This window comes from Poecile atricapillus, chromosome 5 (genome assembly GCF_030490865.1).
Source record: "Poecile atricapillus isolate bPoeAtr1 chromosome 5, bPoeAtr1.hap1, whole genome shotgun sequence".
NCBI classification, from domain to species: Eukaryota; Metazoa; Chordata; class Aves; order Passeriformes; family Paridae; genus Poecile; species Poecile atricapillus.
The window spans coordinates 13,384,820-13,401,813 of record NC_081253.1 but is presented as its reverse complement, the minus strand read 5'-3'; the positions used below and the strand labels follow the sequence as shown (position 1 = coordinate 13,401,813).

The window sequence follows — 16,994 nt, the reverse complement described above, 5'->3', positions numbered from 1 at the left end:
GTTATAATTTGATCTAAGGAAAATTAATTTTAGCACTAATAGATTTTTCCAAGATTGTGTTTCTTCTCTTTTATAAAAAAACCTATTATTAATTGCCTTTAACTGGTACTGAAGGAAATCCGAGAATGCCCTCGCTAAAGAAAGCATCAGAACAAAACAACTTAAAAACCAAAAAGGAGTTCATATTTGGAGTACTGCATTTAGTATATTTAGTATATTTTAGCTATCTTTTAATAATTCTGACATCCTGTTTTAGAAGTCCATACAAATGTGTTCATTTGTTCAGCCCTGTAGCATAAAAATCTTCCCATCTCAGTACATGCACAGGTATAGATGCACATCTGTCTACTCATGCATGCATTCATGTGCAGTTCTTTCTGTTTACAGATGCACCCCAACCCAGCTAAATTTTCAGAGTTTTACTTTCCTATTCTATTCTTCACATAGCCAATTAAGCACATCAGAGATGTCTCATACAGAGACCATTTCAGAAAAGATGACTCAAACGCAGGCAGAGGTGCCCATGAGCTTTTCTATTCCTCCCTTCTGCCATGCCAATCAAAGCAGATTGATCTGCAGGAAGGAAAGAGAAAAGATAATTGCTTTGCCAGGAGTTCACTATCAAAGACAAAGCAACATAAAGAGAAGCCATCATTCCAATGCTCACCACACAGAAACACTGTCAAGTAATTGTGTCACCCAAACAGAAAAAGTGGCAAAGCAGCTGCAGTTGACCATGGCTGAAGAAGAATGGCACCAAATTAGTTTCAGCATAGACAGTTTTATAAAACAGCTCAGTGAAGAGTTCTGGTTATAGGGCTGACCTCATATTCCTTTTTGTGTAAGAATGATGTCACTCCATGACTGCTTTCTCTTCCCTAAATACTCCAAAAGAAGTGGTAAAGAATCACCATATCCAAACAGTAATTTCCTGATTTATTCTTCCTTGTCTGCTCTCTCCTCTCATAAAAAAACTCAAACAAAAAACTCAAACAAATAAACATACCTTTCCAATGGACTGCCTAGAAAAACAGCACTGTTGCATGTGTAAGCTCATCTCCACTTGGCTGTGGGTTATTACCTCATACTGGGATTCCTTCATTTTTAATCTAGGACCATCGTGTGGAAACCCCAGCATGAGTGCACAGGGTGTAGGGCAAAGAAGGAGATTGAGCTACACAATCATCTCAAATTAATTCTTATCAAGAGTACTGCAATGAATAAGGTGGTTTTTTTCCCCCTTAACTTTAGGCTTAATTCTACCAGCAGCAAATTCTACATACTCTTTAGAAGCCCTGCAAAAGCAGATGTCACATGAACACAACAGGGTGTTCAAAACCTCTCTGGCTGGGACTCCTTACTTTCTTACCCTTAGGATGTTTGTGATTGAAAATGACGTTTTTCATCCTCACACTGTAACCATGCAGCACAAGCAAAATGGTCACAATTTGATTCTTCAGTAGTATTCCAAGTCAGTAAAGGACAGAAGACTTTAAAAAAAGGAGTGCAGATTAATTTGAAGTAGAGTATTTGGGATCTTTTTATTTCCCTAATGTTCTTCCTTGTAAAGAGAAATTATCAATTATTCATCTTTTTAGACATGACATCAGATCTCTCTCTATTTAGCTTTGGAGAAGTTATTCCAATTTCTACAAACAGGAAATACCAATCAATCTTTCATGCAGTTTTGGGAGGTTTTTTTGAGTAGTAGGATTTATGTTTTCTTTTTTTAGGAGAGCTGGCAGAAGGTGTGAGTCATGTTTAAGATTAAACTATTTTGGTTTTTTTCTCATCCATGTTCTTTTTCTTTTCCACAGCAGCAACAGCGTTTAACCTCAGTGTGTGATAATCCTCCATGTGGCATGAACAGGCATATGCTGCATTTCTAAAATTTCAGACAAATATAGAGCACCTAAGTCCTAGCAGCTTCCTAAACCCCTTGGAGATTCAAGCTACTATTTTCCATGCTTCAGCTAGGGTTATACTAGTGTATGTTGGGTCTACGTAGCCAGCCTTATGAGATGGATGTGAAAGAGGTGCACGGGAATGATGTTTATTGTTGATACATATATTGTTGGAAAAGTACTGAGAAGCCTAAAAGTTACAGTAAAAGGACAGGAGGTTGGGGGAAGGAGCTTAATGAGGACAGTTTTATTTTCCTTTATGCCATACCAGCTTTTCAACCGGTACAAATTAATTCAACACCGTTTAAATCAATAGACAATGTATCAATTAATAACATTTGAGAATTTGGCTGGTTCTTTATGATTGCTGTAAATGAGCCCGTGAAATAAATCAGGTGTTTTGATCTCATTCTTTCCCTCTATCCTGTCCCAGTATCTGCAGAGCTATGTGTTCAACTACTTTACCTGTACTTTACATAGTCCAGCTCTAGTGTAAAAGCAATGACTTAAATGGCTCCAGAGGTAAAAACAAACAAACAAATAAATGTAGGGACTTTGAAACATCCAAGAACTGACAGCAAAAACCAGGTGTGCATGTGGATCTTATTTTGTGTAGGATGGGCTAACAGGTCTCTTGAGCTGCAGAAGTAAACTGTGATTGCCAGGTTCTTGTGCAGAGAATGAGGCACTGTGATTGTTCTCAGTGTTTCCTGTGCAGGGCGGTCTCTTCCAAATGAAAAAGAAGCTTGCAAAAAAATGAGTGTTAAAAAAAAAAAAAAAATCAAAAATAAAATAGGAAGGAGAAAGGAATAACGAAAGGGAGGTTAGGGGAGGAAGAGTAAGAAGAAATTGCATTGTCCATCAGATAAAATATTCCCGTTTGCATTCGCTCACTGTGTTTTGCAAGTCAATGTCAGCTTTAAAGGAGCTCTCAAGATTTTCTGGGTATTCCTTCTCCTTTTTCTGGCTATTTCGATGTGCTTGTTTGTGTTGATAGAGGAATCTGCTCATGATAGCAATGATGCAAAAGATGATGAATATCACAACTGCTATTACACCTGTAAAGGGGCAAAAAAGGAAGGATAGAAAGAGTGAAAACCAAAACAAAAGGCTCAGTTACAGCAAAAAAGTGTTACCAATGCACAGGTGCTAGTTGGTATAATAGATCATTTCATCTCAGCCATATACAACCATATGCCTACATCAAACCCTCCCTGGTAGTTTTTATTTCTATTTTGTCACCTTAAGAGCACTTAAAATAGAGCATGTATTGATACAATTGGCTAAATTTCTGTAAAACTACACTTTCACTAGAAATAAAGTTAGTTCAGTGTGTTTCCTTTTAAAACATTAGATCTGTATGCTCATACAAATTCCTCCTCTGTCATACTTTCTTCTGTCTTATCTCTGGGAACCTTGCATGAGCCTTGTACACTTTGGTTTATAGCTCCTAGATATTATCAAAGGCAGTTCTCTACAGGGCATGCTATAAAATAAACAGAGATAAATTTTCTTCTAGGCTGTTACAGGAAAATTAAAACCATACATGAAATTATGAGGACAATATACTGTTCCCCAGTATATAAATACTTTCATATGACCATATGAGTTCCACTACACCACGAGATTACAAAAAGAGAGCTCAGGAAATACTAGATAAATGAATACTCTACAAAGTATTCACCAGCATGGTGTGTAAAAAAACTGCTGCTTAGCTGGGTCTCAGAACACAGACTCACATGGAATCAGAGAACACCTGGAACCTCTGGAGATCATCTTGTCCAGATGCCCTGCTCAAGCAGGCAGACAGGCAGAGTTTAGGTATATTTTAGAAGACTCAGGTTCCTGATGATCCATGTGTGACCACAACAATCCACAATGCACTTGCCTACCCTGGCAGCCTGACCCAGATACATTCTAATAAACAGAGCAGATACAGACCTGCATCAGATTACAAAAAAAATCCTTGGACTTCATAGAGCTCAGATTTAAAATCTACTAGATTTTTGCCTTGACAGAATTATTTTTTGACTGTAGTCTTTAGAAATGAAGTTACCTCCAATCACAGCTGAATCACTTCTGACTGCATTGGTGAGAGGTTCTCTTTCATCTGTCTTCCCAAAAGGATCTGCAGTTGGTTAAACAAAAGAGAACTTATTTTCTGTATCACCTGCTCATTTTCTCTGTGGCTTAGACAGAAGTGTCCTCTGACTCTTATGAATTCTAATCTGTTTTCAAAAGATGTGATTTGGGGGATTGGAAAACTGAACCAGAAAGGTCTGAAAAAATAAAGCGAGTTTGCAGAACAATTTTCATCTACACCTTCAGGAGCAAACTCTAATAACGGCATATTTAAAAGAACACAGAAAGTTTCACACTAACAGCTGAAAGTGTTGTTTCAGTTCAGCAGAAGACATTCAGAGTGACATTTCAACTAAACAGCCTGTTGGGAGCTTTTCTCACTCTGAGATGTATTACTATCTTTTTTGTTGTTACCTAAGAAATGATAGCAGAAAGAAGCCAAAGGAAAGGGATGCTAGGCACATTTAGACCTGACCTATGTTTGTAGATGAGACATACAAGAATTCAATCCCATGAAGAGAAGCAGTCTCTGCTTGGGACAACTTCTTGGAAGAGATAATTTTATCTCCATTACAGAAATGCAGTGGTCAAATTGGATCCAAAACAGAGGGATCAGAAATTAACTCATATTGAAGGCTCCTTGATGTCAGAGGTCTCTTGTACTCTGTCTCAAAATGACTACTGTAGAAACACTGAAAGAGAATATCAGTTATTTGACTCAAATTCAGATCCAAATCTGAGAGGTCAAGGTCTTCCTGATGTCAGTGGAGTTACAGCAGTGGACTTAGTCCAGTATGTTTCAGAAGATGCCATGTTTTCTACTGCTAGATGAATCCAGCTTTTTTGCACCTTCACATTTTTCTTTTCTCTTCACCTTAGCCTTTCCTTTGAAGGGATTCAAATTTGTGTGTGTCTGCTTTACAAGCCTCCAGGCTGTCATACAGAGAATATACATAGGGAGAGAGTCAGGGATCACTGTCTCTGCTGTGTATTATGCAATGCTCTGCCAAACTGCTCTTTCTGATGCAAGAGGTGGAAGCCTGCCTGAGAAATTTGGCGTTGCAAGGTTTATTGTAATTGAACATCCTTGCCTTAGTAACAGACTCAGCCCCATTTTGGCATGCCATTGCTGAAGAGGATGTTTTTTTACTGAAACAAGCAACAATTTCATGTTTGTGCATCAAGACAGCCTGAATGAGACAACCACCAAAATAACCCAGACAACTCTGGTAGGTTGGGACTATTTAAGTTCTTAAAGGGGACACTTTTTCCTTATTATCTACATCACTGATAGCTGCCTCAAAGAGGTGCAAAGACATGAGCCTCAAAGAGGCCTTAATATTTTAAAAAATGCAGATCTTCTTGCAATTTTTAGGGGTGGAATGATTTCCGTTCAGTCACACTCATATTGAAAAGATGCAGTCCCTTAACTGAGCTACAGACACAAATGGGATTTCTGGGGCCCAATGAACACCTCCAATGTGTCCATGGTAGCACATGAATGGTAATCACCAATCACAGACCTGAGCCATCAGCTTCAAACCTACTGATGAGAGCCCCCTTGCCTGGTAATTGTGTGCACAGAGTGACATTCCCAAGAAACAGCCATGACAGTGCTTCATCTCATCTACCACATTTGTGGGACTGCGATGGGAATGAAAATATATTTTTACACACAAATATAGAATGCATCATAGAAAAGGTAAGGTTGGAAGGAAATCTGGGGGTAATTTAGCCTAAACACAGGCCTCTGATCATAAGCTCAAAACAGGACCAAATTCAAAATTAGATCACAGTTGGTAATAACTTTGTACATCATCAGTAGATTCATCTCACTTTATTTTTCAGTGTATATAAGTCAGTTATATAAATCAAAACTAGTAATTTAGTTTATTTATTTATTTATTTATATTTAGTCAAAGAGGAGAAGAACTTACAATTATTTTGTACCCTAAGATGGCTGTTGAAGATTGATAGTGTGACTCACTGATTTCTTTCCACAGATAAGAAGAGGAGAGCAATCATTATTTCAGACTGAAGATGAATTAACTTTCTGCATAATGGGGATTTGGTGAGGTATTTTTTATCCTATCCCTCAGCTGAAGCCAGTTAATTCAGTGACAATTAAAAATTTACATCTGTTCTACAACTGTTCTCCTGTACTAGAGAAAAAAATTGTAATTGGTGCCAGTACATGGCAGTAGTTGAAAAGAGTAATGAAAAAATTATTAACTATATATGAAAAGGTATGAAATTAAATTTCTATATTACAATTGTATAAGATGTTATTTGTGCCAAAAAGATTATTTAACACCTAATGCAATAAGCACTCCACTATTTTTTTGTTACCAGAACTTGAGCACTAAGAAACCAGAACAAATGTTGAAGAGCAGTTTCAAAATGGAGGCTAACAGCCACCAAGCCCCAAGAATTATATTTTGTCTGAGAAATAAAATCAGGATACAAGAAGAGGATGGTTTTTTACAGTGCAGCAGATGGCCTGTAATACCAGAGCCATCTCCAGTGGGAAGACAATACACTCTAAAGCCAAGGAATAGCAATACTGGGTCTCATCTAAGACCTTAACAGGACATCCTCCTTCTTTTAAACAAAGCTGCTGGCATTACAACTTAATTCACTGAGGCTGGAAACCTCAGATCAGGTCACAATGCTCCCCGGAATTCATCTAGTCCAAAGCCCTACTCAAATCCAAGTCTATTAGAGATAGTTTTTCACAGCTGTATCCATTTGTGTTTTGAATATATCCAAGGATGAAGACTTTATGATCTCTCTGGGCCTCATGCCATTCTTCTTATCAAGTCTGCATCCTGTGGGATTCTTCCAAGCAGCTCCATGAGAAGGTCAAAGGTTGCAGTCATGCATTTCTGCCTTTTTTCCTTCCTCTGAGGATCCTCAACTTCACCATCTGATAGCTGCTACAGCCAAGGCTGTCCTGGCATACCCCTAGCCAGTCAGAGCTTGTTTGGAAATAGCAGGTCCAGCACAATTAGCACAGTGAGACAGAACTTCACTGTTTAAGGTGCCTTTCAGAAGCAAATCTTTTCTGTGTAGTTCCAGACTTATGAAAGTACCTGGCATTTTTTACTTTAAATGCTTGAAGACCTGCTCTCAGCTGAAGAGAATACGCAGCTCAAGACTCCACAATTCACACAGCTGAATCTCCTCTGTAATTTTTATAGCATTTTAATATTAAGAAAAAATACCATAGGAAAAGTCTATTATCTCTATACCATTAATACAGAATTCAAAATAACAAAATCTTTACATGTGCCTCAGTGAGGAAGAAGATCTGCAGATCTTTGTTAAATATAAAAACCGCAGTAAGTCACCTCTCATTTTGTGTTTGCTGATCAGAAAAAGTGTGTTCAGATAACTGTGTGAATAGATTTTATTCCATATCTGTCTGTGAGGAAACTTTTTTGAACACAAGTATTCCTTTCTGAAGGAAATAGCTTCAATTGTTTTCAAGTTACAAATATAGAAAGCTTTTTTCACACACTTAAAGAGTTTTCCTAGTGGGCTTTTTTGTTGTATCTGCACATTAGAATATCGACACAGACATGTACAGCCTCCTTTGAAGTTCTATTTTTCTTCTCAGACACTCAATAATGAGAAATTGGGAAGTGATGAATTGAGATATGAGCACTAAATTTGAAAGTTAATCCTTGACTCTGTTTTCTTTTTATTTCTTAAAATGTGTCCTTGCCATGTAGAAATGTAATGCTTAAATACATCTATAGAAATTATAATTTGCTACAAATTGGAAAAATTTTTAAACAAGAATCAACCATCCATTGCTTTTACTTTAGTATATAAAGACATGAAGTCTTCAGAGCACATTTGTTCTAAAGATCTTGTTCAGGCTTTAATCAAATCCAGTGTGAACATTGAGACAGGAATGTCAGATAATTCATCACATTGAGAGGAAATCATATTTTAGAGCACAGAGTGGCAAGACAGGCATGAGTTTTTATAATAATTCTGCATTTCTGATGCAATGTTGCTTAACAATAGAGTGCAACTGACTGTATGCTTTAAATATTTAAGTTCAAATGCTACACTCTGCTCTGTGTTCTGTCCTGAAGTCCTGTTCTGAGCCTCAGGTTTTACTGCTTTCTAAACTCCTTGGAAAAATTAGATCATTGAGGTGACAGATCACAGGGCAAAGAGTTCATATGTTCAGTATCATTGCCCATTCAGGACTCACAAGACACATTTGTCTGTGCATCAGAGCAGACACCTCAGACAACTGGAGGCAGTGAGAAGGAAGTGGGGGCTGGGGAGGAGCACATGCACACTGGCAGCCGCTCTCCAGAGTAATCAGCAGCCTTTTTCCCTATGCAGAATGCTAATAGCATCATTTGTTTTCTGCTGAATATCTTAGGCAGAAGCTGCAGGAAATGGGGATTTGATGCAAGTACAAATGTAAAAGAATTGCATTATGATCTGTTTTGCATTATGAGAGTTTTATTAGTTATAAAAAAGGAGAAAGTAGCTTTATAGGTCAAGGGGCAAAAAACACTCCTTAATTTGCACTCCTTTCTGGTCATTAAGAATTCTGCCACATCCACTGGTGACTAAAGCAGCAACTTGATTGTCCCTGTTCACGGTGACAACTCTTCCAGCTGCTCTCAGTTTCCTTCTCTGCATACAAATTCACATATGCAAAATGTTCAGATTCCCAGAGGACAGCTTCAGAATTGCAAAAGATATACAAACAATTGGGATCATCTTGCTGGTACTGCTCAAGTAGTGCTCCCTCTCTTTAGTCTAAGAGAATGAGGTACAAGCACCTAGTGGAAGTCACACATGCCAGGGGGTTTGTACAAGAGTTTTTGCTCATTTCTGTTAGGGTGGGAACAAATTTGAATTGTTTTTAGTATGACTTCTATTGCTTTATCACCACTGGGATACAGAATCTGTGTAACACTTAATGTTATCCTTGGAGATCTGCAGTACTGGAATTATCTGGAGTGGACATGAATGACAAATCAGGTGCATTAACCAAACTTTCAAAGCTTTTTCACTACAGCTTTGGGACTTTTTTTGTTTGTCCTAGGCAGGCATGTCTTAGGTGAACCAGGATCTTAGTCTGAAAACATTGTTTCAGAACAATGACTTTTAAAGGGGACTTGACTAGTCCTGATGCCCCTCCTCAACACTCCTGATTCTGAGAGAAAAAGCAACTTCCACTACTCATATTACAGCAAAAAGGAAGGAAACCTCACTCTATCCTTTAAGCTCCCCAATCCCCTCCCAGCAGGACGTACCTGATGAGGAATATATTGTGGTTGCTGTGTTCACATCAGCTTCCAGCATGGATGCACAGCTGGATTCTGTCAGGGAACCCCTGACAGTCACGGGAGCAGCGCTGGGATGGCGCAAGGCAGCTTTCAGGGGAGCGATGTGGTTGTACTGAACAGAGGACAGGCAGCCAGTGAAACCATAGGCATTTGCCTTGGAGACTTCAGGATCCAGGGACAAACTGTCTGCAGTACAAAGGAAAAACACTGCCAATTGACTGCTTCAGGAAGGCATTAAGAAAATTAATCCTCTTTTGCCTTACCCATCCCTTTTACATCTATTATCCAATTTCAACTCTTCAGGTTCTCCTTCAGCAGCCTACAAATTCTCCCTGGCCTGACCCAGGAGGTTCCCAAAGTCCTTTCTCTATAATGCTACTTACCTTGAATTGTCTTGCACATAAAAGCCTGCACTGCACTTTTTTCCTCATCCATTTTCTCTACTAATGGACAATACCTAGCACATCATATCTATTACCCATGACAATAAAAACAACAGCAACAACAATACTACTAATAATAAGTAAAATAGCAACACTAAATACCATTGAACTCTGGCTCTTTAACCTTTGTTTTTGCATCTGCTCACATCATCAATTGCACATACATGGACCATACCTTCAAGGATTTCCATCTCCTCCACTCTTTGGATGAAAGACCCTGCTTTTTATTTTCTGTCATGAAATGCTTTATGTGCATTTCTGTCACTGAATGGCTTGCTACCTCAGCTTCCCATCCTTCTTCAAGAGTTTATTATTTAACTTTTCTGAAGCACCTATTCATGTTACTACTTTTTTACTATCAGAATTCTTAGGAATCTTCTTAGTTATGAGTCAGGCTTTCACTCTACCTACTAGCCCCATTTCACTAATAAAATAAAGAAAAAACTATACCTCTTCTTATCTAAATCAAAATTAAAACAAATATCTCTGTGTTATTTTCCAGCCTGTAGGTAAAATAGCACAAATAACTTATCTGTTGGTATGTGTTCAGTTAAATTTCACAAAGAGAAAGAATATCAAAGGCAAGTTTTTTTTTATAGAATCATAGAATGGTTTGGTTTGGAAGTGACCTTAAAGATCATCTCATTCCAACCCCTTGCTATGGGCAGGGACACCTGACCTGGTTTCTGGGGGCCCCATCCAAGCTGGCCTTGAACATTTCTAGGGATGAGAATCCATAACTTCTTTAGGTAGCCTGTTCCAATGTTCCACCTTCAGTAAAAAATTTAGTTCCAAAAGTTTTAATATCAAAGACTGTTTGGGTAAGTCAGGGAAGGACAGTGAAGCCATTTTCTATTTTCTCCAAACTCATATTATTTACTTTCCAGAAATTGAAATCCATGCTGCTCAGAGGTCTCAAACATGATGTGCTTTATATCTAGGTCAATCAAACAAGAAAAAAGCCTACAAATGCACACAGATACAGAATCAAAACTTATTCAAAGTCTTAAAAAATACCTGCTAGTGGAAAAAAACCCAACCTTTTAGCACTGAAAGTTTTGGGAATACTTCCAATGACATTGGGAAATAAGGGTTCCTAGCTTTTCAAGTTTGTTTTCAAAGCTTGAAAGAATAAGATTCTAAATTTTAAAATAAGGTCAAATTTTTCCATTATTATTCAAATACAATGGTTTTACAAGTGGTCAGGATTTAGGAAAAAAAAAAAAAAAGCCTTCTCTCACAGCTGACATTGCTATTTTAATTATATAAACTTCTTTTTATGTATAAGAAAATACAGAGAAATCTCAAAGCCAGCCCAAATCATACATTATTTTTGTGTTCAAGATCATGTCATGCCATGCACCCAGAGGGAATTAGCCGAGATAGATTTCTAATTATGTTTGAGCATCTTTGTGGAAGTATGACACAGAACAGTGTGGCTGTTTCTCAGTAAAGCAAGGTACAGTATCAGCTACCTCTCCCAGGGGTCTAACAGGAGAAATGCTCAGTTTGCAGAGCTGTCAGGGGCACAGCCTCTGAGCTGCAAGATGGGAAGGGAAACAGTGAGGCTTTGCCACTGGAAAACTGCAATCTTGCAGAAGTTCACATTTGCTCTTCTGAAAGTATGTAGGAATTGACAGCATTCAAATCTTTAATGAGATTTTGGCTGAGATGTTATAAAGCAGGCAAAGAATTGCTTCCAAATTCCTGTAAGAAGGTTCATATGTACTAAAAGACTGATTTGCAGTATTTGCCATCTTTGTTGAATTTATAAAATCCTTTGCAAACATTCCTACACTCAGCCTTTATTGTTTTCTTAGCTCTGACACAAAAGGTGAATTTGTTGCTTATCTTTTATAACCAGGCAATCTAAGTGGCTCTGTTCTACCCCAATGTACAAAAAGTAAAGCCTAAGAAATAATGCATTCCTCTTTCATTGTACAGGAGTTTGAAAAGTCTAAGATTCAGTACTTTTGAGGGCATTTTTAAACATTACACTAAGGGCCAATTCCATGGGCCTTTTGTCAAAAATAAGCTTTGCATGTATGAGAACTCAGAGATATGTTGCTGAAAGCTTTTAAAATTTTGGGAAAAAAATAAAAAAATCAAAAGAACAAACCAAAAACAACCCCAGAGTTCTCTGGTAAAAAGTCCATGAGCACAAATACTGTTTGTTTTACCATACAGCTTTAGGTGTGTGCCTAGTGTCTGTCAGAAAGGGGGGCTCCCACTGTTCTCAACAAGAAAGCTGTACAACTTGGTTGTGAACGACTTGTGCTGCCCTCTGAATTCTTGAGAGGATAATGTAATTCTGTGATTATGACACATTAGCTCTATGAAAGGCTTATTAAAGGACACCGAGTTCTTTGGAGTTTTTGCATCAAAATAAGATGTTTTCCCAAAAGGTGTTTTCACTACATGACACGATGCTCAGGGAGAGAAGCAACTCACTGAAGTTCTGTGGTCTGTGCTGCAGCCAAGGTCATAAGAAACTTCAGTGGCCTTCCTCTGACCTGGCAATGCTGGGAATCTTTCCATGCATTTCACTGGTCTGGAAAATCACACTGAATTGCTGCTGATGGCTTGGTTTGATCTTCTGACATTTTAGCATTTCATTTCCATTCCCAGCACTGGAGACTGAGTTATTTTGGCAAATTTCTACACAGAGAATAAGAAGGCAGTCTTTTTCAGCTTTAAGTAATTAAACTTCTCATTCTCCACAAATTAAGTTTGCCCCTACATTTAGGAAGTAATTTTTAAGCTTTATCTGCTGAGTTGTGCCTAAGACGGCCTGGCTTCTTGTTGGCTCCTGTAGTTGATCCCTGGAAGCTGCCTGCAATGTCACAGCTCAGCAAGTTTTATGTTGCTTTTCCATGTATTTGCAATGGCTTTCCATGATAATGAGGATTAAGTCTAACCTGTGGTTGTATTTTTTAAACTTTACGGATTGTATCAACATAACTTATGTGCCGATTTATTACTGTTCAGAAAATCAGACATCCTGTTCCCCTTCTTTTTCATTATACACCTTTGCCACATACAAAACACTTGTTTTAAGATTTTAGATAAAGCAATTTTAAGTCTTCGTATCTCAGTAATGGGAAATTAATTTTCCTCATGAATAGAATTTCATGAGAATTCTCTAGGACCAAGCATCAATCTGCTCAGTAATGAAACAGCAAATTGACATAGTAAATAATAACAAGTAGGACAGGTAAATGGACTCAAAGAGAAATCAAAAGTGTTAATTTTTGCAGGGAGATATATAAAATATATATAAAAAAAAGGTAAAATATCCTCTTTCTAAAGGTACCACTGTGTAAAACAGGACCATAAACATTATTCAATATATTTTTATTATTTCTTTATAACCATTATTTTCATGTCACCCAGAAACCTAAACCTCATTTTGTCAAGGTGCTGAACAGGACTGGCAAGGTTACCCCTTGGACATTGTCACCAGATTTGAACCCACCACCTTGAGGTAGAAGACACTTGTAGTCTCCACACTCTGCACCTGTCTCAGAAGAGGAAGGAAGTGTGCAGATACCTTGAAAAATGTGCTGTTGTGTCCATCAACAATCTTAGTGAACACCGCTGACATTAATCACTCAGTTAGAAAGGGCAGAAATCTTGGGTTAGCCCGGAACCCAAAAATATGACTTTGGAATAATCTCATTTCCTGGTGTGAGTGTGCCACAAAGACAGTAGAGTGAAAACCACCGAAGGTTTTCCTGGTTACAGCAACTGAGGTAAACCAGCTTGACTCTTGCTTTATGAAAGGATGAATTTGAACAGGGGACAGGCTTCAGACAATCAGTGCCCCTCCCAAGCACTTCTGAAAAACCAAGAAACAGCAAGAGCAATGTAAAGGTCTTTCTTCTCATGAGGCTTCCCAGGAACGAACAGAATGCCCAAATGAGCATGAGTCTGGATTTGTTTTGTTGCAATTGAACATTTTGTGCCAAGTGTAACATTTAAGAATTTTTATTTCATTAGGCTTTGCAAAGATAATGTAAGGTATGCATTTATTATGTTTTCTCAAAGACAGTTAATAATTGAAAATGAGGCACTTGGAGTCACAGTGTGAAATTTGTTACATGTCATATTTGACATTTGAATCCTAATCTGCCACAACACAACCAGTCCTATGTGACTCTGCATGGGCTGAAAACATAATCCATAAAAAGAAGAAAATACGCAAGAAGATGGAGAGAAGATGTACAAATGAGTGTATGTTTGTCCCAGAAGAAGACAGCTAAAAACAACTCAAGTAGCAAGAATTCAGTCTAAAAATAAAATTTCTGGGTAGAAGCAGATGACCTTGGACTCCTATTTAGGCAGCACTGTCATCAAGAAAACAGATATTTAAGCATGGTTTTATGAACAAAGGGTAAATTATTTTGCTGGGGAAAAAGTTGGAATAGATTTGGCCTCTTTTTGATGGAGGCTTGATGCCATTATTAGCTTAGACTTTGGATTGCTTGGACTGCCTGGGGTAGCCAAACTTTGCTTATTTTAGGTGCTTGCTATCTTGGTCCCAAAAGCCTCTCCTTTATCTTATGTAGTAATTTCCATTTTCCTTAATGATTTACTAGGCTTAAAGGCACCCTAAAATTCACCTAAGAGATCTTTGTTCATTATAAGGTCTTAGGAATAGTTATTTAGGGTGAGAAGAGTCTGAAGTAAAGAAAAGAGCTTTGCAGTGACCAGAAGAGTCCATCCAATATCTCTTGCAGAGGTTTTATTTTTTAAACTGTAAATTGTGACCTGCTGAGCTTAAAAACAGGAATGTCTTTCCATAAAAAAAAAAAAAAAAAAGAAAAAGAAAAAGAAAATAAAAAATGGACTTAAGCATTTTTCACAGAAACTCTCAAAAAAGAAGGCACTTCTTTAAGGCAGCTTTTGTATTTCAGAGTTAATAACAACTTACCCCTTTTGATTTAGTTATCCCGTTATCATTTACCCCTATATAATATTCTTGGATGAACTGTTCTGTGATCTCTTCAGTGTATAGATTCCATTTTCTCCTCATGAACTTTTAATAAGAAAAGCTATTGTAGAAATCATAAGAATTGTACTGCACCTACATAATGATTTTAATAAAATTACTTGCCAGATAAACTTTCTTTTATGTATACTTTATATCAAAGCTGAATGACTCAGTGGAAACTTGAGTGTGTTTTAACTCAGGCTTTTAGAGATAAAAGATATCATGTTCCTGTGCTAGAATACACAATCATTGATGCTACCAGTGTGGGAAGGTCTGCTAATTGATCACTTTGAAGACACAAATAAATTAGCTCAACACTAATAGGTTCTAAAGAAATACTTGCAACCTTTTTCTTCAAAATCCTCTTGAATCCTTTCAGTGCTACCTTTTTACTCTGGTATCCCCACACAGCTACTATATTAAATTACTCAGACATGAATACACAAACAATGAAATTCACTTTTCGGCATCAGAGATTATTTTTCCCAGGGACTATAATAGTGAAAAATTTAGACATGTTGGGGCACAGTACAAAGTTTTCGAGGATTCATTAAAGTAAACCCGCAAACAAATAAATGATATTTTCTACTGGGATAGCAGCTGTTTGTAGACAACACCTAAACACATGCAAAAGTGAGATCAGATAATTACAAAATAGTTTAAGCTGAAAGACACCTCTGAAGGTCATGCAGTTCAACCTCTCGTTCAAAGCAGAGCCTGCCTCACAGTCAGGTCAGAATGTTCGTGTGGTTAAATACAGCAGTATGATCTCTGCAAGGAACACTTAAAGTAAATGAACTGGGACTCTGGTTAAAATTTCACTGAGGCTTTGCCATAAACTGTATGACCCACTTGGGGCCTGAATCCAGTGCTCACTAAAGTCCATGGGAAAACTCCCATTGATACCGAGGAGCTTTGGATAGGTCCTTTGGTGTCCTGACTCTATATTTGTGAAATAAAAATGACAACAAACTACAGGATAATAGTATTTTTCTATTGCTGTTGGGTACAGTGAGGATGAATTCAACAGACATCTGCTGGCTACTTGAATGATGCTTCCTTTTACTCCCTTGTCTTCAAAGCCACACTTATATTTAGATTGATCTTTCCAAGGCAGCTATATGGTCCCATTAGAGTGTATCTGAAGAGCTCACAGCCTTTAATGCTTTTACCCTCCCAGCACCCCTCTGACGCAGGGCTGTTCTATTATCTATGCTTTACTGATAGAGAAGGGAGATAGTAAAGCTCAGACTGGTTCCAGTGGGAATAAAATGCCTGCTTACCTTTATATCTGCACATAAATGGCTTACCCAAGGTCATTCAAGTAGTCTGTGGCAGAGTGAGTGTCCCTATGTTTTGAATTCTGGCTGAGATTCCTCTGCCTAAAAGAGAGGGGTTTTTTTTCCCAGAATTCACAGCTGGGTATAAGGCAGCCATTGGAAAAAACATAGTTGGTTTGAAAAGAAAAAAATATCAGAGTGTAAGTACCTAAAGAAAGTGTAATGGGGCTGGGGTGGGGAGGGGTACGAAGCAGGAGAAACACTATTATTTAAAAAACTGGTCATTTTATAAAAGTGCACTTTTCAAAATTCCAGCTGTGCTAAAATGGCTATCATAAGAAAATCTGGTGAGGAAGAAGTTTCAAGCTTTTATCATGTCCTGCTGGAAGACCTCTTTGAGATCTCCCAGTCAGTGGAAAATTAATGGTGGAGTCAAGAAAGAAGGTGGTATAATCATCTGATTAGGCAGCCAGGATTAGACTGTTAGAGCAGACAAATGAGCAGTGGCGTGACAGGAAAGAAGAGAGACAGATTTTCAGAAGATTATATAGCATGGATATGTAGGACATGTAGAACAGAGAGTTTGCTGCATGGTTCTCTTTCAGTGTACACTTACATTTCCTAATGAATGTCTTTAGGTGTGTAACCCTTGTGGCAACCAAAATAAACACTACAGTAAATCTAGAGCATCACATGCCACTCTGGGAGTTTATGCTTTGCTGAGGGCATGAGCAATGAGAAGGAAAAACTTGGCAGATACTGATTTAAGTTCACCTGTATTCACCTGGTGAGCCATCATTAAAAGAAGCTATAGTCAACATTTTACCCATACAACAGGATAAATAATGATTTAACATATTTATGTAAGTTCCACAATCCCAAAATGACAATGCTCAGCTCTCCTCTTTGTACATCAAAGCAATACTCTTAACATTATAGCAGTAGGAATTTCTGGTTTGGTTTGGTTT

The 16,994-nt window shown here is 37.8% G+C and overlaps 1 protein-coding gene across 1 annotated transcript in view; it reads right to left on the bottom strand.

Moving 5' to 3' along the window:
* Nucleotides 1-1,801: 1,801 nt before the first annotated feature.
* The window catches only part of CNTNAP5 (contactin associated protein family member 5), a 269,482-nt gene continuing 254,289 nt past the window's right edge, over nt 1,802-16,994 (bottom strand). The window contains exons 22-24 of the mRNA XM_058839980.1: nt 9,278-9,496; nt 3,961-4,032; nt 1,802-2,962 (exon numbers count right to left, since the gene is read on the bottom strand). Of these exons, the coding sequence (XP_058695963.1) occupies nt 2,766-2,962; nt 3,961-4,032; nt 9,278-9,496 (488 nt within the window). The 3' untranslated portion in view covers nt 1,802-2,765. The remainder of the gene's footprint in view (nt 2,963-3,960; nt 4,033-9,277; nt 9,497-16,994) is intronic.